The following is a 23,004-nucleotide window of genomic DNA, read 5'->3' as shown; positions in this document are numbered from 1 at the left end:
AAACATAGAGACTTGAGGGCCCACTGCCTGTGGCCCCAGCTCTGCCCCTCATATCAACCCAGATGCAGAATTTGGCTCCTGCACAAACTGTCAGGAGGAATCCAGTCATCATGAGCATTTGGGATTTCTGGAGATTTTGCAGGAGTTGTGTGGGTGGGTCCCAGGGAAGAGCTCTGCTGTTAGCCGCTGGCATTCAACCACCACTCCCCCTTTCCCCATCTCTCTCCGCCCACTGCCACCTCCCACTCAGCTCTCACGGAAGCCCCCAGATAATACCCTTGCTCACAAACCGTCGCCCCCAGGCTTCGGCAGTCTTTGTACTAGGGGACCCTTGCCTTGAATCAGCATCCCCCCAAGGGGCGTCACCAAGGGCTCACCCAACTGCCCAGAGATGGATGAACAACTCCTCCAGCTCCCTTTGCCCGGGATGGGTGCCCACCCAGCATCCCTGCGTGGCTGAAACCCTCTCTCAGCTGCGCCCTCCTTCTACCCTCTCAGCCTCCACAGTGTGACCTGGCCTGTGCCCACCCCCAGCCCTCCCTGGGGGACGCAGCCACCTCCGCTCAGAGTCTCCCTGGCCGCACACGGACTTCCTGAACTTCAGTAGCCTAGAGCAGGACAGAATGCTGGAGACGTTCCTGTCCCCTCAGCCATCCCCAGACCCCCTGCATCTGCTGTATGTGACCCTCACCACCACTCTCCCCTTGAGAGGCTGTAGGAATAGCTGGGGGAGGTAGGAATAGAATGGAAATGGCAGCTAACACTTACGTAGCACTTAGCATGTGCACACACTCTCCTAAGGGCTTTTCACGTACCACAAATATGTATGCAACGCATGCAAAAATAAACCACTTAATCCTCACACTAATCCTGTGAAATATGTATTATTTCCATTTTGTAGATGAAGAAACTGAGGCTCAGAGAGGTTAAGTAACTCGCCAAAGATCACACAGTGAGTGATGGAGTCAGAACTGGAAGCCAGGCAATCTGGTCTCTGCTCTTTTCCACAGGATGCTTCTGAGCCCATACCCGCATCGTCTCCCTCACCAGGGCCTATACTCCTCCCAACCCACATGGTAACACCTGGAGCTTAGATGGAACAGAGGGTGGGAAACCACTGGCCTAAGAGGAGATGTGAGATCTGTCAGCAACATATTGCATGAGCATAGGCAAATCTTAACTCCTGGCCTGGACGCTGCCACCACTGGTTTGGTTTGGGCATAGTCATTTGGTCTCTCTGGGCCTCAGTTTCCCCCTTTGCACAAGGGGGTCAGACATTTCTACACATTCTCCTGCTGCTAATCTTGTATGAACTGAAGGCCTAAGTGTCCTCTTACCGATCCAGCCAGTGATAGGCTCCTCCTAGGAGACTCGACCTCCAGCTGCAAGGCCCAGTGGGCTCTTCACCCCCTCTCCTGGCTTCCAGCTGCCTCTTGGTTTCCAGGGCCCGGTCCCCAGGAAGAATCTAGGGAGACCTGTGGGACTTTGAAGGGAGGCAGGGAACCCACCACCTCTGTGCATTCCTGTTTATCCTGCAAATGCTGCATTTATTAAGGGCAAGTCCCGCAGTCATGGGCTCACAGTCTAGGGGGCAGACAGGCCTTATTCAGTCACCACGGAGATCAACTCACAAGTGCACCAAATTCTCTGAAGCAGAGGTTGGAGAAACATCCTCTGAGGAAGACCGGCAGGGCCTTGGCCACTGCGGGAAGGATTTTGGCCTTCTCCCTAAGGGCAATGGAAGCCACTGGATGGCTTTTGGCAGGGCCCCTGTGAGGCAGAACTGAAACCCGCACCCCCAGATCTCTTTAATGTTATTATTCATCATCAGATTTTTAGGAACAATAGTAATTCCTCACTTGCTAAGCACTTTCATAGACACTTCCTCCTTTGCTCTAAACCAACCTTGTGAGTCGTTCCGTATTCCCATTTTGCAAATAAGGGAGCTGAGGCTGGAAGGGAGGCGGTGGCCAGGCAGGCTGCACGTGGGGCCCAGAGCTGGTGTGGAGCCAGGCCCCCTGCCTCCCTGAGCCTGTCCCAGGGGGACTCTGAGCTTGGCGGGCGCCCTGCTGCCTCCACCTCTCCGGGAGCGATGAGGCACCGCCAGCCCTGGTGGTCACCCCCTCCCAGGGAGTCCTGGCAGCAGGAACAGGGCCTTCGCCCAGCAGCGGAGGGTTTGCCGGGGCGCCTCTGGCTGTCCGTGCACATTTCTTCCAGCAGCGCGCAGCCAGGAGTCCCGGGGGCCTCTGCTGAGGCCTTTTGGGAGGCAGGGGGTGGAGAGAGAAAGATACAAATAAGAAAAGAATCATGCCTCTCCTCCAGCAGCCTGCAGCCTAGGGAGGCAGAGACACTGCACTCAGCAGCTCAAGGAGTGATCAGCAATTCTGATAGGGAAAAAGTACGCCCATTTTACAGATGAGAGTCTAAGGATCAGAGAGGGAAGATAACTTTTCCAATTCCACCCAGCTGGTAAATGGTGATGCTGGGAGTCAAAAGAATCCCTGTCCAATTGGGGGAGGGGAGTTTTCCCCAGGAAAACAGTGCAGCGTTTTCACAGAGATCTTGGGTGACAGAAGTCTCCCATTACCCTGGTTATGTGATTAAAAATTATTATTTTTTTTTACTGAGATATAATTTGCACACAGGAAAATGTGTGTGACAAATGTGTGTAACCACCACCAGAATCAAGATACAGAGCATCTCCAGCTCTCCACAAAGTTCCCTCATGCTCACTCCCAGTCTCCTTCCCACCCCCAGCTCTGGCAGCTAGTTACCTGTTTTCTGTCCTCAGGGTTTTATCTTTTCCAAAATCTCCTGTGAAGGGACTCACCTGTTGTGTAGTCTTTTGGGGCCTGGCTCTTTCACTTCGCAGAACGCTGTGAATATCTGTGTGTGTTGATGCGTGCACGTACGTGTGAGTGGCTCACGCCTTTTTATTGTTGAGTAGCATTCCGTTGTATGGATATGCCACAGTTTATTTATCCATTCACTATTTGGTATACATTTGGGTTGTTTCCAGTTGAAGGCTATTTTGAATAAAGTTGTTAATGGACATTTGCATACAGGTTGCTTTGTGGACAAAAGTTTTCATTTCCCTTGTGTGAGTACATAGGGCAGCTGAGTTGTAGGTAAGTGTATCGTTCAACTTTATAAGAAGCAGTCCAGATGTTTTCCTAAGCGGCTCTACCACTTTGCACTCCCACCCGAATGTATGAGAGTTCCAGTTGCCCAGCATCCTCCCAATACTTGATGTGGTCAATCTTGTTACTTTTAGCTGTTCTAATGGGTAGGAAGTAGGATCTCTTTGTGGTTTTAATTGGCCTTTCCCTAATAACCAATGATGTTGAGCATCTTTTCCTGTATCTATTTGTCATTGTATATCTTTAGTAAAGTGTCCAAATCTTTTGTCCATTCTTTGGGGGGTTAAGAACTCTTTATACATTCTGGATACAAGTTCAATATCAGGTATACGATGTGAAAATATCTTCTCCCAGCTTGTGGGGTTTCGTTCTTTTCTGTTTTTTGCCTTCTCATTTTTTTCACCACTGTCTTTTGAAGAGTAGAAGTTTTTAGTCTTGACCAAGTCCAATTTGTCAAGCTTTTCTTTTATGGCTTATACTTTTCGTGCCATCTTTGTCTAACCCAAGGTCACAAAGATTTTTAAAAATGTTTTTCCTCGGTAAGTTTTATGGTTTTAGTTCTTACCTTTAAGTTGATTATCCATTTTGACTGAGTCAATTTTCGCACATGATACGAGGTGAAAGTTGAGATTTATTTTTTTCCATGCGGATCTTCCATTTTTCCAGCATCATTTATTGAGAAGACTATCCTGTCCTGATTGAACTACCTTGGCACTTTGTTGAGAACCAACCATGGTTGTGTGAGTCTATTTCTGGATTTTCTATTCTGTTCCATTGTTCTATGCATCTATTCTTACACCAAAGCCTTACTGTCTTGGTTACTAAAGCTTCACAGTAAGCCTAGAAATCAGGTAGTGTAAATCCTCCCACTTTGGTCTTTTTCAGAATTGTCTTGGATATTCTAGATCTTTATTGCCATAAAAATTTTATAATCAGTTTGCCAACTTCTAAAAAACACCCAGTCTGCTGGGATTTTGAGTGGAATAACATTAAATTTATAGATCATTTTGGGGAGAATTTGACATCTTAACAATACTGAGGCTTCTTTTAGATATTCGTATGTTTCTCTCAGCAAGGCGTTATCGTTTTTCATGTACAGGTATTTTATGTCCTAATGCACTGTGAACAGGTATTGTTTTCTTAATTTGCACTCTCAAACTTGGTTGGAGCCCCAGGGGATGCTCTCAAGGCTCTCCTGTCCTGCCCCAGATCTTCCTCGTGCATCCAGAGGAGGCCTGCGGAGAAGAGGGGACAAGTAGGTGTAGACTCCCCTGCGCACGGGGCTCCCTATGATTCCAGATTGTCACCGCAACCTTTAAAAATCTGTTAAAATTTCAGTTGCATTTTCTGCTTCTCTGTTGACCACTTTCTTCCATGCTCTTCCATGTTCTGCCAGAGGTGGAAGAGCACATGGGCCGTCTCTCTTCTAGGGACTTGTCACCCTCTGAAATTTAATCCACCTGGGGCTAAGAGGTATGACTTTGTAGATTATTAGCTTATTCTTATTGTTAGGATAGGACTGATATCTTCTTGTAGCTTTCTGCATCCTAAGCAGGGTGTAGGTAACTTTTGGTCAGGGCTGTGGCCTGGGCTTCCAAGGCCACAGTCCCCTTGGGGATGGGAGGGCCACCAGGAGACTGGAAAAGGGGCAGGATTCCACAGGTGGAGGCCTGGGGGCTTAGAGGAGCCCAAACCCTGACTCTGGCCCACTCCTGTGGCACGGCCAGATGAGCTGTCCTTTTTTTTTTTTTTTTAAATCTATGCTCTTGTTGTTTGCAATACTCTAGAATTGACACAGCAGATAAACCTGGTTTTCTCATACAAAAAAAAATTGTGTAGCTTTGTTAGTTATAATACTTTAAATTGTAGAAAAGAAGATAAAAACCCTCTTACTTAGCTGCTTCCCAATCCTCTGCACTTCATCAGGGCCACCCCCCAGCTGAGGTTTCCTTGAGTCACAGCTCATTACCCACTATGACAATTCACGCAGCAAATGGCAGAACTACCAAAAGAAATGCTGTAAGTGTCTGTGGTGGTGCTTGCTGTTTGTATGTCTGGTTTTGTGCCCCCAAGAATGTTATTTCCCTGTTGCTGGAAGCCTCAACAAAACCAAAGATGTTTCCATTTATGATCACCCTGCCATCTTCATGAGTGGCACAGACAGCCAAGTATTATCCTATTTATTAGGATTCCTTGTCCTGGTGATGGCAGCTGATCAGAGGTCAGTACCTGGAGCGCTATGTGAAGGACTCTTAGGGGGAGAATGCACGGATGGATTGGCAATGTCTGCCATGGGCAAGAGACGGGGAAGCATTGGCACGCATTTCCATGTGTTATCCCTGCCCCGTGAAATGTGCCAGGACTGCTGTCAGAGCTGGGGTGCTGGGGCTCTTAGAGGGCCCCACTCCACCCATACTACCCACCATGGCAAGGACTGCACTGCACCAAGGGCATGTGCCCGCCCGGGGTCCACGATCTCCCTCCTTGCAGGCTACACTATGAGTACAATGGCCCACAGAATGCCCTGCCCGAACAGTCCCAAATCTAGGGCCTGTGGTAGCATCTCCCTAGGTCAGTCCCCCTAAGGTGTGACTGGGTCACCATGTAGGCACCCCTAGGCCCAAGTGGTAGCTGTTTAGAAGGGGCAGTTTCCAAGGGGAAGCTGTTTGCACAGGGATGCAAATGGAGCTTGGACTTGAGGCCTAGACACACACAGGCGTGTGAGGTCCCTGGAGGGGGGTCTCCTCTTGCCCTGGGCCCCACAAATGTCAGGGAGCGGCCTGTGATACACTCGTTGCAAGGGTGTGGTAAGGATTAATGATGTCTGTTATGGGCAAGGGGTAGTTTTAAATTATACAGCACCTTGCATGTTGGCCCTCCCTGCCCAGTAAGATGCAGCACATTCCTTCCACCTCCTGTCTGGCATCCACATCCTGAACGGACTTTTCCAGGGAAACAGCGCTCGCCACCTTCCAAGGGAGACACCCCCTGTGTGTTTGAAAGTTCATTAGAACGTCCTTCCCTATGCCGACCTCCCAGGTTCTTCCACCCTTTGGACCAAGTTCTGGACGGTGACTTGCCCAAGGCCACACAGCTACTTGGTAGAGGAGTCTAAGTAGGACCCCCAGGCCCCCAGGCCTGTTCTTGCCTCTCCACCCTGAGGTGCTGTTCAGAGGAGCCCCAGAGCAAGCGGGGCCACGGCGGGGAGGCTGGGGGCCGAGTCTTCTCGTGGCTCTGTCCCCTCCCTGTCCACCCCCAACCCCAATCATCTTACCAGCCCAGCACATTAGAGCTCTGGCTTTGCTGGCCCTTTCCACTAAAACAGAGAGAAAAAGAAAAACACTGCACAATGTTCTGGGGTCCAAAACAAACACCAAGGACAATGTTAATAAATACATAAAATTGTAAGGATCTGGATCTCAGAGGCACTTAACAGAGGCAGGCTGGGTCGCGCAGGAATGGTTCAGTGTGTGCCCCAGCCTTGTCGGGAGGGGGCAGGCAGCGGGTGGAGGGGGCACCTGAGGAGCCCCTCTAGGGCCTCCATTCTCCGGGGGTTGCCGCCCGGGGCCCACTGCTCCTACTCCTCTAGCCTGGCTCAGAGTGGCCCCCTCGCCCTGGGAACAGAAGAACTAGCCAGCACCTCTACGGCCTGCTGAGGAGTCTGGGAGATCCTCTGCATGACTTAGAGTGAGGACCCCTGGGAGAGGTCCTGGGAACCGGGCGGCTTCCTGAGAGCCAGAGGGCCCAGGGAAGAAGTTACCTGCCCTCGGAGGTAACGTGGGTGCAGCTGAGGCCCCACAGTGCTGTCTCCTCCCCACCCGCACGAGGGGCAGAGGCTCACGTCCTGCCCTGGGGCACTTGGCCCTTGTCACCCCCAGGACCCGGCTACGAGTGGACTCTGGTCCAGCTTAAGCCAGGTGGGAGAAGAAGACCCATGACTCCAGCAGGAGCGGTCTTTGGTAGAGGGCAATGATTGGCAGGGCTCAGCCTGAGAACTCACGTCTCCTCTGTGCCCCACAAAGTCACCTTCCAGGCCGTGCTCTCTTCACGCGCCGGAGTGATGACCACAGTTGCCGTTCCTGGTCCAGCCAGGGGGCCTGGCACCAGCTGGGAACCCCCTGGATGATGAGGACACATGTTCCAGAGTGTCCAGAGCCCCCTTCTCAGGGGGGCTGGGGTGAGGTTAAAAGGCCCACCTGTAAACTGGAGGCACCAGAAGTAGTAGGAAGTGCCATCTTCAGGGGCAGAGGTGGCCACCAACAATGCCCTCCAGCCAGCGAGTGCAAGGTGGACTTTGCGCCCTTGGCCTTCCCAGAGGCGCTGCCTGGAGCTCTCGCTACGAAGAGCTGGGTCTGAGATGAACCGGCCTCCCACCCACCCTAGCCCTGCAGCCTCACGACCACATTCGGCCCCGGCCCGCTTCCTCTTGGACCACCCTGTGAGTGCTCCCCCGACCTTCCCCGGCCCTGCTCTGCCCCTCTTGGCAGAGGGGCCTGGTACACGGGGCCTCCACAGGGGTCCCCACAATTTCTGGCAAAGGGAGGCGGTGTGAGGCCCGGTGGTGTTTGTGTGTGTGTGTGTGTGTGTGTGTGTGTGTGTGTGTGTGTGTGCGTGCGTGTGTGTGTTGGGGGGTGTTAGCTGGCCCTCAGTCCTGGCAGGAGAGACAGACAGGAGCCCCTGAGAGGTTCAATTCGGTCACCTGGGCTGCTTGCTGAGGTATCTCCGGTTAGGGCTTTCCCTGATCTTTTTCTTCCTCATAGACCCACTTCATGGGCTGAAAAGTGTCACAGCCCCAAACTAGAACAATAAGAAGGCAAATAATTTAAAAGGCAGTCCGTGCTTGCCCCGGCCCCGCTGTGTGTCCTCTGAGCCGGGATGTCCGGGGCAGCACAGAGAGTGTAAACTTGACTGGCGGGATGGGCGAGGCAAGGCTCATGTCCCCGGGGAGGTGGTGGGAAGGCTGGGGCCTGGATGCTTCGGGTCTTCCCTGAGCTGCCCTTTATCCTCAGAGACTGGTGTAGGGGCCCCAGCCCAGCCCCAGGGCAGTCCCCGGGGGGCACTAGGGGAAGTGCCCCAGAATACTGTAGGGTTCAGTTTCTGGGCAGCAAAGCGGCGCTGGCTCACTGGTGAGCTTGTGCCCAGAGGTCCTGGGAGCTGTGTGGGTCGGCCATGCTGATGGTCGTCTGATCCCGCTGGTCCCACAGCGGGCTCCACAGCCTCTGGAGGGGACTTGGGTCCTCGGAAGGGGCTCCCAGGAGTGGAGAAGGGTGGTGGTGAGGCCAGGCTGGGGTCCGGGCTCGCGTCAGGGCCCGAGGCCTTCTTGGTACAGGACTCACAGCACAGCCGGTGGTAGCCGGGGATGGAACAGTAGCGATCAAGCACTTCCATCTGGCAGAAGATGGACCTGTCCTCCACACAGGGCTCCGCTGCACACACAGCACAAGGACCGATGCTGGAGGACGCCCATCAGCCAGGTTACAACTCCCACTCAGCCCTCCGTCTCCCGCCCTCACCACCTCCCAATCAACCCAAAGGAATCCGATCCACTCTGGCCAGGGCCAGGCAGATGCCCGGGTTACTCACACTGTGACAAGCAGCTTAAACATCCTGCCCCTGGTGAGCACGCATTTGGAACAGTAAGCCCCCCACCAATAAATTTGGAATCAAGCAGATCTAGGTTCTGATCAAGGCTCCATCACTTTAAAGCTGCAAGGCTTCGGGCAAGTCATTTAAACTCTCCAACACTCAGTTTCTTCTGTGAAATGGGGATAATGCTGACATTTACCAATGAATAATAATATTATTATTGTAAATAGCATCTGTAAAGTTCCTGGCATAGAGGGGTGCTCATTATATTAGTTTTGTTTGCTTTTGTTCAAATGTCATCTAAAAATGTTTTTGCATTTCTGTGATAACTTCAGGTAGGTCTCTCCAGACAATGTGAAGGCAGGAGCTTTGCTTTCTATTAATTTTTGCCAGGGAAAGAGAAAAGGAGGGGGACAGGGAAGAGGAGAGGAGGGGGAGAGATAGAGGGAGAGGGAGAGAAAGAAAAGAGAGAAAAGGTAGGGTGCTGGCTTAGGGGACCAGGAGAGAGACTAGAGAAAATGGAAAGCCAGTGGCCTCTAGATGGCGCCAGAATTCTAGAATCAGAATCAGAGCTCCCCTTTGCTCCCAGAGGAAAAGGAAAGGAAACCCAAGCACTTGAACACCCTGAGCCTCAGCACAGGAGCAGAGCAGCAGCAAGACTGGAGCCAGAAGCTCCTGTGAGGACATTTAATCAGACCCCTCTATCTTACAGATGAGGTCGCTGAGCTCAGAGAGTTTCACAAATTTGTACAAGGTCACACAGCCAATTGATCCTCTAACTAGGAGTTAGGGTCTGGGATCTTTCTGCTACTCATCTTGTCAGACCCTGGTCCTTGGGAAGGTAAGAAAGGGAAACAGAGAAGGAACCTAGGAAGGAAGCACAGAACATAGAGCCTGGTATATAGTAGGTGCTTAGTTAATATTTATTAATGGATGGATGGGTGGTTAGATGGATGGGCAGATGGATGGAAAGATGAGTGGGTGAGCTGGTGGGCTCCTGATCATGAAGCAGAGAGAAATGACTGCTACTATATTTGTTGTTGGCTGACTGCTACGCAGGAATGCATGCATTATCTCATTTAATTCTCTCAACAGCCCTATAAAGAGAGCTCAGAACTACAACTGCTTATCCAGAAATCTTGGAACCAGATGTGGTTCATAATTCAGAACTTTTGAGGTTAGAAGAGTAATATTCAGTGTATTCATATTATATAATGTCCCCAGTGGAGACCGGAGGTCACCTTGCAACCAAATACGGCAATGTTTCCGCAGCAAAAAAATAACTAATCTCTCATTAGTTCAGTTCAGATTTTGCTGCCCAGTGAGTCTGCACCAAATTTAGGGAGACACTTGCAGCTTTCAATATTTTGGAACTGCAGATAAGGAACCATGGACCAATATAAGCATCATCCCCACCTCACAGCTGAGGAATCCAAGGCTCCAAGAGGCTAAGGTCACGTGGACAGACTGGAACCTGGGTCCACTCCACTGCACGGCCCATGCCCACGATGCCGTGAACACTGGAAGACTGGGGAGGGGGTGGGGTCCAGAGATACACTTACTTGATGATATCTTGTTGATGGGATCTAGGGGCCCAGATTGTGGCATCCACTCCCCCTCTGCGGTCACAAGTTCCCGGACGTCTGCCCTCACTGTGGAGTTCTGGAGATTTCCTGTGAGGGGGAAAAGCAGCTCTAGTATTTGCACTGGGAAGCCAGCCAAGCTGGGCCTCAGGTCTAGGCCAGAGGAGCTGGGCTGGCCCCCCGATCCTACCCGGCTCACCTCCGCAGGCGGGCAGGCTGCAGACCTGGACCGTGTCCGGCTTGTCCCCCTCACACTGCCCCAGACTGCTGGCGTTGGCCCGGCACACCACCTGCCGCAGCTGGACGCCCTCTCCGCAAGTGACGGAGCACTGCCGTGGGGAGACAGGAGTGGGGGGTGTGGAGAGACAGAGGAAGGAGGCGGTGAGCTCCGAAGTCCAGCCAGTGCCCAGGACAGAAAGGGGACAGAGAAGGGTGCCAAGTCTCTGCTGGACCAGAGGGACATGCAAGGACTGCTCTCAACAGCCTCTCAGGACAGCACAGCAACTGTCAAATACTCCTGTACCAGGTGGGAAAGAGCCACTGCCCTGATCTTAGAGCCCCCTGAACCTTCCCACCATCTGGAGGGGGCCTGTGGGACCCCATTCCGGCACTACTGCTTGTGTCCACTCTGTCTGGCCTGTGCCTGGGTCCTTAAATATTTTGTGTATCACCCCGCTGCCATCCACTAGCCCAAGGGACCTGAGGCAGGTCCATGCACTTGATGATACCTTGTTAAGGGGATGCAGGAACCCAGATTGTAACAACGGCTAAGCTGAGAGAGCTGGGTGATGGGGTCACCACGGACCCCTCTAGCTCTGACATTGAATGACTTTGTTTCCAACACTCAGCTTGCAGAGACATGCTCAAAAGTGTCTTCTTCTCTAAGAGGGAAAGGTGTGGGTACAAGGAACAGAAGGCCATTTGAAAGGGCTGCCACACACATCATGCCCTGGAACCCACATACTCTGATAAAGGGGTGGGGTGGCTTCAGGAAAAGCAAGGGTGCCCCACGTGACCAGGTCACTGGGTTTGTAGGCACTGAGCACAGCCTCTCCTAGCGGGATGGGAAGGACTTGCAAAGGTCCACTTCTCATACCAGGGCAGGTGATGAGCAAGGGAGACACAAGGGTCACATGCCACACAGAACAGGGGGACAAAGATGGCTCGTCTTCCCAGGAGGAATAATTACAAACAGCAATAGCTCTGGAATGCTCTGCCCATCTTACAGGGGCAACTATCTTCCACCAGCTGTCACATTTCTGTTTTATTGAAGGGGCCCTTTATGGACCAGCAGTCTTTCTGGTTTATATTCAAACAAATAAAGCTATATATTATGGAGAAGAATATAAAATCTGCACAGGTTGTGTGGGGATTTTTAGTTATTTAAAATACTCTGTATTATGCAATATTTCAAGCCTACAGGAAACTATGAGGAAGTTGGTCATGAACGCCTGTTCAAACACCCCCACTAGCAACTTTAATAAATCAGTATTCTGGCGCATTTTCAAATATTGTGTTGTGCCTTTTTAAACTTTAAGTAAATGGTATCCCCACTGGTAGTGCTTTTTTCTTCATACTTCAGTGCTTTTTCTCACCTGTTTTTCTGAGGTTTATCTATATTGATAAGTACAGTTCAAGCTTATTCATTTTTCTTGCTGTATAGTATTTTATTACATGAATAGACCATGGGTTTTTTTTTTGGGGGGGGGTCCAATTTCCTATGGATGGATATTTAGAATATTTCCTGATATCTTGCTATTACAATAAACATCATTGTGCTTATTTCCATGATCGAATGAGGTTTTAAAAATTGTAATCAAATATACAGATCATAAAATTTACATCATAACCATTTTTAAGTGTACAGTTCAGTGGCATTAAGTACATTCACATTACTGTGTAACCATCACCACCATCCATCTCTAGAACTGTTTCTTCTTCCCAAGCTGAAACTGTGTGCCCATTAAACATTAACTTCCCATTCCCCTCTCCCCTGGTCCCTGCCAACCACACTTCTACTTTCTCTCTCTATGAATTTGACTGCTCTAGGTATCTCACATAAGTGGAATCATAGAGTATTTGTCATTTTGTGTCTGGCTTATTTCACTCTACATAATGTCTTCAAGGTTCATATCAAACGAATTTTTAAGAGAAAACCCAAAACTTGAAAAAACTTCCCTGTGGCCCCTGGACTATTCCACAACCTTCTTACTGTTTGCCTTTTTCTTCCCTGGCCTCCCAGCAATGAACTTGCTACAGAGCTGCCAGAGTGATCTTTAAACCTGAAATCAGAGCTGGTGACATACACGTTAAAACCTTTCAAGTTTCCCACTGCTCTTAGAATAACTCTAACTCCTCAAAAAGCCCTGCAGGATTTGACCCCCTGCCCACTTTCCAAAGATTTCGTGTAACCCCTGCCCCTCTCATTAAGCTCTAGTCCCAATGTCCTTTAGGTTTCTGGAACATGGCAAGGCTGTTCTTGCCTCAGGGTCTTCATATGGCTCACACCTCAGGTCTCAGCTGGAATGTCACCTCCTCAGAGAGGCCCTCCCTGATATGTTACCCTGTTTACTTCTGCTCAGCTCCAACTGCAACCTGTAAATGCTTTTGTTATCGGTACTTGTCTCTTATGTCTCCCTCACTGGACTGTAAGCACCCCGAGGACAAGAATCAGGTCTGTCTGGCTGGTAATGGGCTCCAGGCATTCTTAGTACAGTGTGCCTGGAACGTAGCTGGCACCTTAGTTTCCCGACCAGGGATTGAACCCGTGCCCCCTGCAGTGGAAGTGCGGAGTCTTAACCACTGGACAGCCAGGGGAGTCCCAGTAAATATTTCTTAATACAAGAATGTCTTTCAATTTGCTCATCTGTAACACAGGGATATTAGCCCAGGCCTCCTAAATAACTCTGTGAACGTCAAAGCTGATAGTGAATGAATATAAAGGCCAAGCCCAAAACCATGGCCCAGCATACTGTTGGACTTAGTTTTGAGAAAAATCAGATCAGATGTGGGGAGAGGAATTCAGCCAGAAACACTCCGCCTGCAGGGAGCACCAGATCTCTCTGCAGCTCCTCCACCCAGACCCTCCTCTTCCTTGACTTTGCAAGGAAGGTGCCTGGCGGCCCAGCCCCTCCCACACCCTGAGGACAGCTCACCTGGGACCAGGCTCCCGTCCGCCACTGGGCTGGACAGGGCACGCGGTGGCAGGGCCGGCGGGCCTCGGGCCGGTCCCCGGGGCAGGCCTTGGCCGGCATGGCCTTGTGGGTACCGTTGGAGAGGGGCAGCAGGCACTGCACTCCCCGAGTCTGCACCCCCAGCTTCCCACAACTCCGGCTGCAGGCGCCCCACTCCTCCGTCACCCACCTGGAGACAGACAGGGAGAAAGGTGGAGGAAAGGCGGGACTATGGGACACTTCCTCCCAGGGCCACTCCCACCCCCTGAACCACCAAAGGCAGGAGCCACAGAGAGGGTTTGGGCTTCAGAATGCTTGGGGGCCAAGCCAACCATCCACGTGGCTCTGCAGCTGTCAGGTGTGTGGCCTTAGGGAGGTCACGTATTCTCTCCTCTGTTTCCTCATCTGAAAAATGAGTATAATGGATATTTAAATCCTGACACCCTGCAGGTCCTTGGACAAGCTATTAACCCCTCTAAGCCTCAGTTACCCCATCTTTACATCAGGATTCTTTCAACACTTCATAAATATTTGCGAGTCTATGATGTGCAGGCACTGTCCTAGGTACTGACATTCAGCCGAGCACAAAACAGATGAAAATCACAGCTTGCAGAGTAGAAGCCCCTACCATGGGGCTCTTGGGACAATTAAAGGACCTGTATATGTAAAGCACATGGCAGAGTGCATGGCATGCAGTAGGCATGTCATAAATGCAGGCACTATTATTATCACCGTCAGTGCCTGCAGAGCTTTGGTGCTGATCAGCTAAGCCGCTAGTCTCCAAGCGTCTTTTGGCCACAGAGCAACTTCCAGCAGCATCTTAAGCAGGCGCCCACTGGAAGAGTTAGACAAAAGCAAAACTGCTCTGGTGGGGTGGAGGGAGGGGCAGCCCCCAACTCCCACTCCCCTCTGTTTCCTGAGGCATCATTTAGTAAACCCCGGCTTTAGCCAACGCCTTCCCCTAACAAACAAAACAAAAAGCCCCGAAACTTCGTTTGGCATTTTACAGATAAGGAGACAAGCCGGGGTGGGGTGACCTGCTAGGGGTCATGGCAGAGATAGCCCCGCATGCTCTGTGATCACAGATGTTTGTGGGCAAAGTGGCCTGAATAAAAAGTAACGCATAAAAAAGAACCATGGAGAGCCAGGGGGCTGGGGATCGTGGCCTGGGCCGGGCACAGGGAGGCCATGGCAGGTTCGAGCACCGGTCACCAGCTCCCGCCCTGGCTCTGAGGTCCCTCCACCCTGTGGGAGCAGAGCTGCTGTGGATCAGCAAGGCCGAGTTGGAACCCCCCAACCCTGGGAGGACTCCTGGGAGGCAGGAGGATGGACTCAGCTCTTCATGGTTTCCTACTGGCCAGCCACCCTCGGCCCTACCTGGGGGCCGCTAGACAAGCCTGCTGGGGCTGGGGAGGCGCTGGGGAACAGGCTCAGAGACCAGACATCGATCCTCCACAAATTACCGCTCTTTCCTCTCCCCAAAGCCACCTCCAAGTAACCCCAAGAACACGACCTTGGGCTCAAACGGAGCCTGTGTCCTCAGGCCAGGGCATCCCAATCAAGGGCTAGACCACAGCTGGGGGCTGGAAGGCCAGACCGCAACCCTGGGCCCCAGATGACTGGGCAGAGAGGAACTGGTAGACAGCGTCCTGGCCTAGGCCTGGAAACACTGAAATCCTCTTCGCCTGCATGGACCCCCTGGATCACTGAGGGAAAGCTTGTCCCCAGATCGGGCCTCAGCTTCCCCATCTGTAAAATAATGCTGGGAGGGGCAGAACAAAGGCAGCATCTTCCGCCTTCTGGGAGTGAAAGTTAATGCAGAAATCCCAGAGGGGATGGACAGGCAAGGAAGGCAGCGCTGGCCATGGGCAGAGGCTGGCGTGTGGGTGCTCTCTGCTCAGGAGGTCCCGGCTGCGGGGGCTACGTGCCTCCACCCTCCAGCGCTGGCGGAAGCAGGCTCACCCGCCCCTCGTCCTGACGTCAGGGCAGAGAGAGGGTCTGCGGTCAGCCTCCTCGTCCCTCCCCCAGAAGCACTCACGCAGGCTGGGCACACGGGTGCTGGTTGCAGCGCCGGCGGATGGGCTTGGGCCTCTTCCTGTGGTCGCACAGGTGCCGCTGGACCAGGTGGTGGTCTCGTCGGCGCCGGCAGCCGTACTTGGTGAACTGGATCCCTGAAGGGAGGACAGCCTGCCGTGGGGGTCAGTCTCACCAGGCCCCCACTGTCCTGCCCAGAGCCTCAGGGACAGTGAGCTCCGGAGAGACTGCAGCCGATCCCCCCTCCCTCTGTGCCTCTGCACCTTCCCCTCCCCAAGTCACTTTCTGAAGAAGGCTTCCTTGGTCAGCCCATCTCAGGTGTCACTGGTATAGCACAGGTGGGGACGTGGGCTGCTGTCTCTGCACGCAGCTGGTGAGCTCTTACAGGGCAGAGGTCCTGCCCCGGATACTGCTCTGGCACCCCCAGCCCAGCCCCAAGGCCCTGCCCAGGCACCCTGCCACGCCCCAGAGACCTTCAAGAGAAACTGAGGCACGAGCTGGGGACACGCCAAGTGGAGACGATGTCAGGCCCCCGACCCCTCCCGCTCCTCCCACAAGGCGTCTGCGGTCAGGCAAGCCAGTACCTCCTCCGCAGGTCTTGGTGCAGGGTGCCCAGTTCTTGAGTGCCCACTCGTAGGTGTCCGTCTCCTCCAGGAGCACATTGTTGCTCCCGATAAGGGGCAGCAGGTCCTCGTGGATGACGTACTTGTAGGCCAGGCTGCTGCGGGGGCCGCCCTCAGCTGGGGGGAGCACCTGAGGGGAGACAGACGAGGTGGCAAAGGACTGGAGAGGAAGGGAGAGCAGGGAAGCAAGGCCAGCATAGGGGGACCGGGGAGGAGGGGTCCAAGGGGAGGATGTGGGGTCAGAAGCAGAACCAGTGAGAGCCAGGAGGGGGCAGCACTGAGCACGCACTGGCGAGGCCTTTCAGACCCGTAGCCACATGGCAAAACTCAGGCTAATACGAGCAACTCATGCAGCTCAATATCAAAAAAACAAAGAACCCAATCCAAAAATGGGCAAAAGACCTAAATAGACATTTCTCCAAAGAAGATATACAGATTGCCAACAAACACATGAAAGGATGCTCAACATCATTAATCATTAAAGAAATGCAAATCAAAACTACAATGAGATATCATCTCACACCGGTCAGAATGGTCATCATCAAAAAATCTACAAACAATAAATGCTGGAGAGGGTGTGGAGAAAAGGGAACCCTCTTGCACTGTTGGTGGGAATGTAAATTGATACAGCCACTATGGAGAACAGTATGGAGGTTCCTTAAAAAACTAAAAATAGAACTACCATACGACCCAGCAATCCCACTACTGGGCATATACCCTGAGAAAACCATAATTCAAAAAGAGTCATGTACCCCAATGTTCATTGCAGCTCTATGTACAATAGCCAGGACATGGAAGCAACCTAAGCGTCCATCAACAGATGAATGGATAAAGAAGATGTGGCACATATATACAATGGAATATTACTCAGCCATAAAAAGAAATGAAATGGAGGTATTTGTAATGAGGTGGATGGAGTTAGAGTCTGTCAAACAGAGTGAAGTAAGTCAGAAAGAGAAAAACAAATACAGTATGCTAACACATATATATGGAATCTAAGGAAAAAAAAAAATGGCCATGAAGAACCTAGCGGCAAGACGGGAATAAAGACACAGACCTACTAGAGAATGGACTTGAGGATATGGGGAGGGGGTGGGGTGAGATGTGACAGGGTGAGAGAGTGTCATGGACATATATACACTACCAAATGTAAAATAGATAGCTAGTGGGAAGCAGTCGCATAACACAGGGAGATCAGCTCGGTGCTTTGTGACCACCTAGAGGGGTGGGATGGGGAGGGTGGGAGGGAGGGAGATGCAAGAGGGAAGAGATATGGGAACATATGTATATGTATAACTGATTCAGTTTGTTATAAAGCAGAAACTAACACACCATTGTAAAGCAATTATACTTCAATAAAGATGTTTAAAAAAATAATAAAAAAAAACAGATGAATGGATAAAGATGTGGCACATATATACAATGGAATATTACTCAGCCATAAAAAGGAACGAAACTGAGTTATTTGTAGTGAGGTGGATGGAGTTAGAGTCTGTCATACAGAGTGAAGTAAGTCAGAAAGAGAAAAACAAATATCATACGCTAACACATATAAATGGAATCTAAAAAAAAAAAAGAAAAGAAAATGGTCAGAAGAACCTAGGGGCAAGATGGGAATAAAGATGCAGACCTACTGGAGAATGGACTTGAGGATACAGGGAGGGGGAAGGGTAAGCTGGGACAAAGTGAGAGAGTGGCATGGACATATATACACTACCAAACGTAAAACAGATAGCTAGTGGGAAGCAGCCGCATAGCACAGAGAGATCAGCTCGGTGTTTTGTGACCACCTAGAGGGGTAGGATAGGGAGGGTGGGAGGGAGGGAGATGCAAGAGGGAAGAGATATGAGGACATATGTATATGTATAACTGATTCACTTTGTTATAAAGCAGAAACTGACACACCATTGTAAAGCAATTATACTCTAATAAAGATGTTTAACAACAATAACAAAAAACTCAAGCTAAGCAGCTACTGTGTGCCAGGCCTGAGAACAGCCTGTGTGCCCATTGGTGATTCTCCTTCCCACACACCTAAGTTCCAATGAAGGCAGGAACCATGTCTGCTGGTCTGTCCTGCTCACCAGAGCACCCACACTGCCTGACTCTGGAAGATGGTCTACAATAGAGACTCTTATCAGATATAGGATTGCCAATATTTTCTCCCAGTCTGTTCAGGTTATCTTCTCACTTTCTTAAAAACGTCTTTTTTGATGTACAAAAGCTTTCAATTTCCATGAAGACCAATTTATCTCTTTTTTTCTTTTGTTTCTCATGCTTTTGGTATCATATCTAAGAATCCAAGATCATGAGATTTATCCCTCTCTTTTCTCCAAGAGTTCTATGGTTTTAGCTCTTGTACTTGGGGCTTTGATCTATCTTGAGCTGATTTTGGCATATGGTGTGAGGCAGGGCTTCAACTTCATTCTTCTGCATGTGCATATCCAGTTGTCCCAGCACCATTAGTTGAAGAGATTCTCCTTTTCCCACTGAATGGTCTTGGTACTCTCGTTGAAGATTAATCAGCCACGGGTGTATGGGTGGACAGCAAATATAGGGTGAGTAGAAAGCACGTGCTGGATTGAATTAATATGCTGACATCAATAGGCTTCAGACCCTGCCCTCTAGGGCCTCCCTGACTAATGAGGGTAGCACCAGGAACAAAGCCTGTAGAAGGTCTCCCTGCCACCAGCCAGTGCCAACAGAGCCCCTCCCGGTCTGGTCTCCTGAGTTAACAATCCCTGCTCCGTAAGCCCTGGCTTATAGTCTAGGAGGAGGGGGTGTGGGCAGAGGTGGGCCTCAGCTGGGACAGTGGCCCCATCTCCCTCTCAGGAGGCTGGCAGTGCCAGACAGCACCCCTGGGCCACAGGCCACTGGACTCCTGGACTCACTTGCTGGCAAAGCCATAATGCAACTGGATACTGGATGATGGCAGAACGATGGGGGAACCAACCCAGGTCCCTCCAGCTCCTCCTGGGCCCTATTTCTGACCCTGTGTTAAGGAGAACAGACTCCTTGTGTGGGGCATCTCTGATCAGACAGTGAGACAACCATTTCTTTTTTCCTCCTCACTTGCCATCCTGCCAGCCTCGAAGCACAGAGGGCATCTTGGCCTTGCCCAGGCTCCTGAAGACACCAGAACGGGAGGATCTCCACCAGGCCTGCGCTGGCTCAGCAGCAGAGACGGTGAGCTAGGGGATTGGGCTGGGGCAGCAAGCGGGCGTGGGCAGGGGCCACCATGCAGGGTGAGGACTCACCAGGATGGCAATGGCTTCCGGCAGGGGCCCACTGGTCTTGAGGCTCTCCTTGGCGTCCTCCACCACGTACTCCCACTCCAGGCCCATTGCAGTGAAGGTCCGGCTCGTGGCTTCCTTGCCCTTGGGGTTGAGGATGAAGCTGCCTGTGACCTGGTTCTTCACCGCTGGCCGTGGGGAGAGGGTCACACAGATTTCTATTCCCCTCCACAGGAGCACCAGCCACACCTCAGGGGTTTCAAGGCCATCCCAGTGGGCCCCTAGGGGCTCCCTGCCCACCTGTCACTCCTTCCCACCTGAGCCTTTCCCCCGTCGGATGGGTCATCCCACTGCCCCCACATAGCACCCCTGCCTCTGGACGCTGGTGCACACCATTCCTCTCACCTTGTCTCCCCTTCTTCCTGCCTGACTAATCTCCACCCACATTTAAGGCTCAGCACAATTCTCCCCTCCTCCAGGAAGCCTTCTTTGATTGTCCAGTCCTCAGGGATTTGCCCTCCTTACAACTTCGACAGCAGAGCATAGAGGCTAAGAGTACAGGCTCTGAAGCCAGATTGATCTGGGAAAGTTACTTAGCCTCCCTGTGTTGCCTCAGTTTTACCATCTGTAAAATGGGAATGACAATTCTACCTAGCTCATAGGGCTGCTGTCCCATGAGGATAATCGCAGTATCCCCTGCCCACCTACCCTGCCATGGGGCTCTTGGGACAATTAAAGGAGTTCATATATATAAAGAACTAGGCAGAGTGCATGGCATGCAGTTGGCACTTAATAAATGGTAGGCACTATTACTGTCATCAAATCAGCACCTGACTTTTAGCACTGTTGCAATTACAGACATCCTGTCTCTCCCATAGCCTGTCAGTGTATCTCCTCCATCTCAGTGTCCTTGGCCCAGCACAGGGCCTGGCACAGAGCGGGAGTATAAAAAATATCTGTCCATTTTTCCCCCTTAAAGCCCCAGTCAGCGAGTGACTCACAAGTTGTAACTGAAAGGCGCTGGGTGACCGGCGGGCGGAAGGTGTGCAGTGCAGACACCCCAGCAAAGGCCCCCGAGTCACAGCCTCATTCACCTGGAGGCATCGGGGTCAGAGGATGGCTGCACCCTGGGACCCGAGCCCCCAGCCAGGTGGGGATGGCAAAGGCTCTGGAGCCCCGGGGTGTCCCCACCTGGTGTAATTATAACATAAGAGCTAAGGATCCAGGGCATGAACCACATGCCGGTCACTCTGCTCCCTCCTCAGTGGGATCCTCATGCGCATCCTGAGGTTGGTGCTGTTATTAATCCAGATGGGGAATCAGAGGCCCTGAGAGGGGCAAGGGTTTGCCCTGGACACACAGAGGCCGGTAGCCCAGCTCTCTGGAGGGCCAGCCTCCCTGCTGAGTGGGAGGAGAGACGCCCCCTCCCTTCCCGCGACCTGATCTCTGTCAGCCCCCAGAATCACCAGACCCTCCAGGCTAGAGCGGAGCATCTCCTCATGCCCTTGTCTGCCTCCACAGCTCACGACCACTGCTGTCCCTGGTCCCTGGATGTACACCCCGCCTTCCTGGGGGTGGTGGGCTGGAATCTCCACCATCTCCTACCAGCTCTGAGCCCAGGTCCTACCACTGACCCACTCGGTACCTCCAGCAACTCTTTTAACTTCTCGGAGCCTCAATTTCCTCAACTGCAAAATGGGATGACAAGAGGGTTATCGTGAGGCTCCAACGAGATAACGAATGAAAAGTGCCAGCTCAAAGCCCCACACATGGTGGATATTAACAGCACGGCTTCTCTTTCCTTCACTTCCTTTCAGAGTCCATGCCCCCAAATTCCAGGAGCGCCTGACACATTTGGACAGGGCCTTGGCCTTCACTGCCAAGGCTGCCACCTGTCCCGGGCTTCTCCAGAGAGTACATACCCTGTTAGCGCGCGTGTGCACACACACGGGCACACACACACTCACGCCCACATACACATTCTGCACATTTACACCAGGGCCGCTGCGGATCTCACACACGTATAATCACACAACCCGTGCCGACGACAGGTCTCAGTTCTGCTTCCCTCCCCCCCAGGCTCCTGGAGAGCTCTAACCCTCACCCCATAAACACACAGCAAGTGTGCCCGCCCAGAGCCTGCCGCAGGTGCTAGAAGCCTCTGCCCCGACCTCCACGGAAGCCCATCTGCTGCCTACAAGCCCATCTAGCTCCTTGGAAGGGCTGGACATATGAGCGGGGTGGGGGGGCCGTGGGTGGAAGGGGCTGGCCAGGGGCCCAAGGGGCTGCTGACATTATGGAATCATCTGTAGGGGTGCAGTAGGAGTGTCTGTCAGCAACCACCCTCTTCCAGAGGTAAATGACCTTCTCTCCTTGCCCCTGTGCAGGCGTAATTCTCACAGCCAGACAGGCAAGTGGGCAGGGAGGCGGCCAAGCCAAAGCCCTCCCGTCTCACACCCCCCGTGCAGAGGTGCAGCTGGCAGGGGCACGGGGCTAGAAGATGGGAGACCCAGGCCCAGACTGGCTCACCCCGCAAGTGGATGAGGGCGCACAGAGGGCCCACAAGCCACTTTGGGCATCAGTTTCCCCTTGTGCCTTATGCCTGCTTGGACTACACTCAGGTGCCCTCCAGAGCAGGTTAGGAATTTTTACAGCTGTGCTAATGCAGATGTATTCTCCAGGGAGTGCAAGTTCTCCAGGAGACTTTAAAAATGTTTTGTATTATTTTAATAATAACCTAAAAATATGAAAAGTCAGCACTTCTGTAATATACAAGCTTGCTCAGAGATGTCAGGTTTTGGGTTCGTGTTTATGACGAGCTGGTGACAAGCAGGGTGACTTGGTGGGCACAGTGGGTAAGAGCGGCCCCTGGGACATGCCGAGGCCCAGTGAGATCACAGCCCGCATGCCCTCGGTAAGGAGCCTGAGCACAGACGAGTGTGGGGGAACCCAGCTACAGCCCAACGTGCGGGCAGCGGCCTTCTGCCCACCTGCTCGCCAGGAGCCTCCTCCAAACCATGCTCACGTGTTTTAAATTGAGATATAACTCACATACCAAACCATTCTGCCTTTCAAAGTATGCAATTCAGTGCCTGTGCAATCACCACCACTGTCTAATTCCAGAACATTTTCGTCACCCCCGAAAGAAATCTGAGACCCATTTGCAGTCACTCCCATTTCCCTCTCCCTCCAGCCCCTGACAACCATTAATCTACTTTCTGTCTCAATGGATTTGCCTATTCTGGACATGTTCATTTTTTGAGGGCCAATTTAGTTTCAGCAAAAACACAACAGAGCAAAGAAGCACACAAAAATCTCCCCCATTATATTTATGTTCTTAATTTGAATTCTATTGATTGATTTGGGGGCTCTCATGTTTAATGTCTTGGCTTTATAACTATATAACTGCTATATGTATAACGGGTAGGCATCTAGCTTAGAGACTACATGCTCAAGTATCATTACAATAAGAATAATTGAAGGGTCCCTGTGGTAGACTGCAAAAATGGCTACAAATTCCTCCTATTCCTGTATGCTCACCTCTTTGCACTGTGACATACCACATTTCCCATCAAGAGACAGTCTGTTTCTACCTCTTGAGTCTAGGCTTGGCCAAGAGACTTGTTTGGGCC

The 23,004-nt window shown here is 51.8% G+C and overlaps 1 protein-coding gene and 1 long non-coding RNA gene across 8 annotated transcripts in view; both read right to left on the bottom strand.

Annotated features, from left to right (window-relative positions):
- LOC309635680 overlaps positions 1-7,721 on the bottom strand; it is a 40,473-nt gene extending 32,752 nt beyond the window's left edge. Inside the window, exon 1 of the long non-coding RNA XR_014248963.1 lies at positions 1,338-7,721. This is a non-coding gene — a long non-coding RNA (uncharacterized lncRNA). The remainder of the gene's footprint in view (positions 1-1,337) is intronic.
- Positions 7,722-7,733: 12 nt separating this feature from the next.
- The window catches only part of ADAMTS14 (ADAM metallopeptidase with thrombospondin type 1 motif 14), a 162,627-nt gene continuing 147,356 nt past the window's right edge, over positions 7,734-23,004 (bottom strand). For 4 of the 7 annotated variants that reach the window (XM_082407211.1, XM_082407212.1, XM_082407215.1 and 1 more), the window contains 7 exons: positions 19,397-19,560; positions 16,101-16,269; positions 15,521-15,653; positions 13,465-13,672; positions 10,509-10,638; positions 10,289-10,399; positions 7,734-8,566 (listed from right to left, as the gene is read on the bottom strand). In XM_082407211.1, the coding sequence (XP_082263337.1) occupies positions 8,073-8,566; positions 10,289-10,399; positions 10,509-10,638; positions 13,465-13,672; positions 15,521-15,653; positions 16,101-16,269; positions 19,397-19,560 (1,409 nt within the window). In that variant the 3' untranslated portion in view covers positions 7,734-8,072. Of the gene's footprint in view, positions 8,593-10,288; positions 10,400-10,508; positions 10,639-13,464; positions 13,673-15,520; positions 15,654-16,100; positions 16,270-19,396; positions 19,561-23,004 lie in introns of all 7 variants that reach the window. The other 3 variants (XM_082407217.1, XM_082407216.1, XM_082407214.1) reach the window with 3 other exon arrangements.

This window comes from Balaenoptera borealis (genome assembly GCF_965194805.1).
Source record: "Balaenoptera borealis genome assembly, chromosome: 10".
Classification (NCBI taxonomy): domain Eukaryota; kingdom Metazoa; phylum Chordata; class Mammalia; order Artiodactyla; family Balaenopteridae; genus Balaenoptera; species Balaenoptera borealis.
Note: the sequence above shows the minus strand (reverse complement) of the source record. Positions and strands in the feature narration are given on the sequence as shown.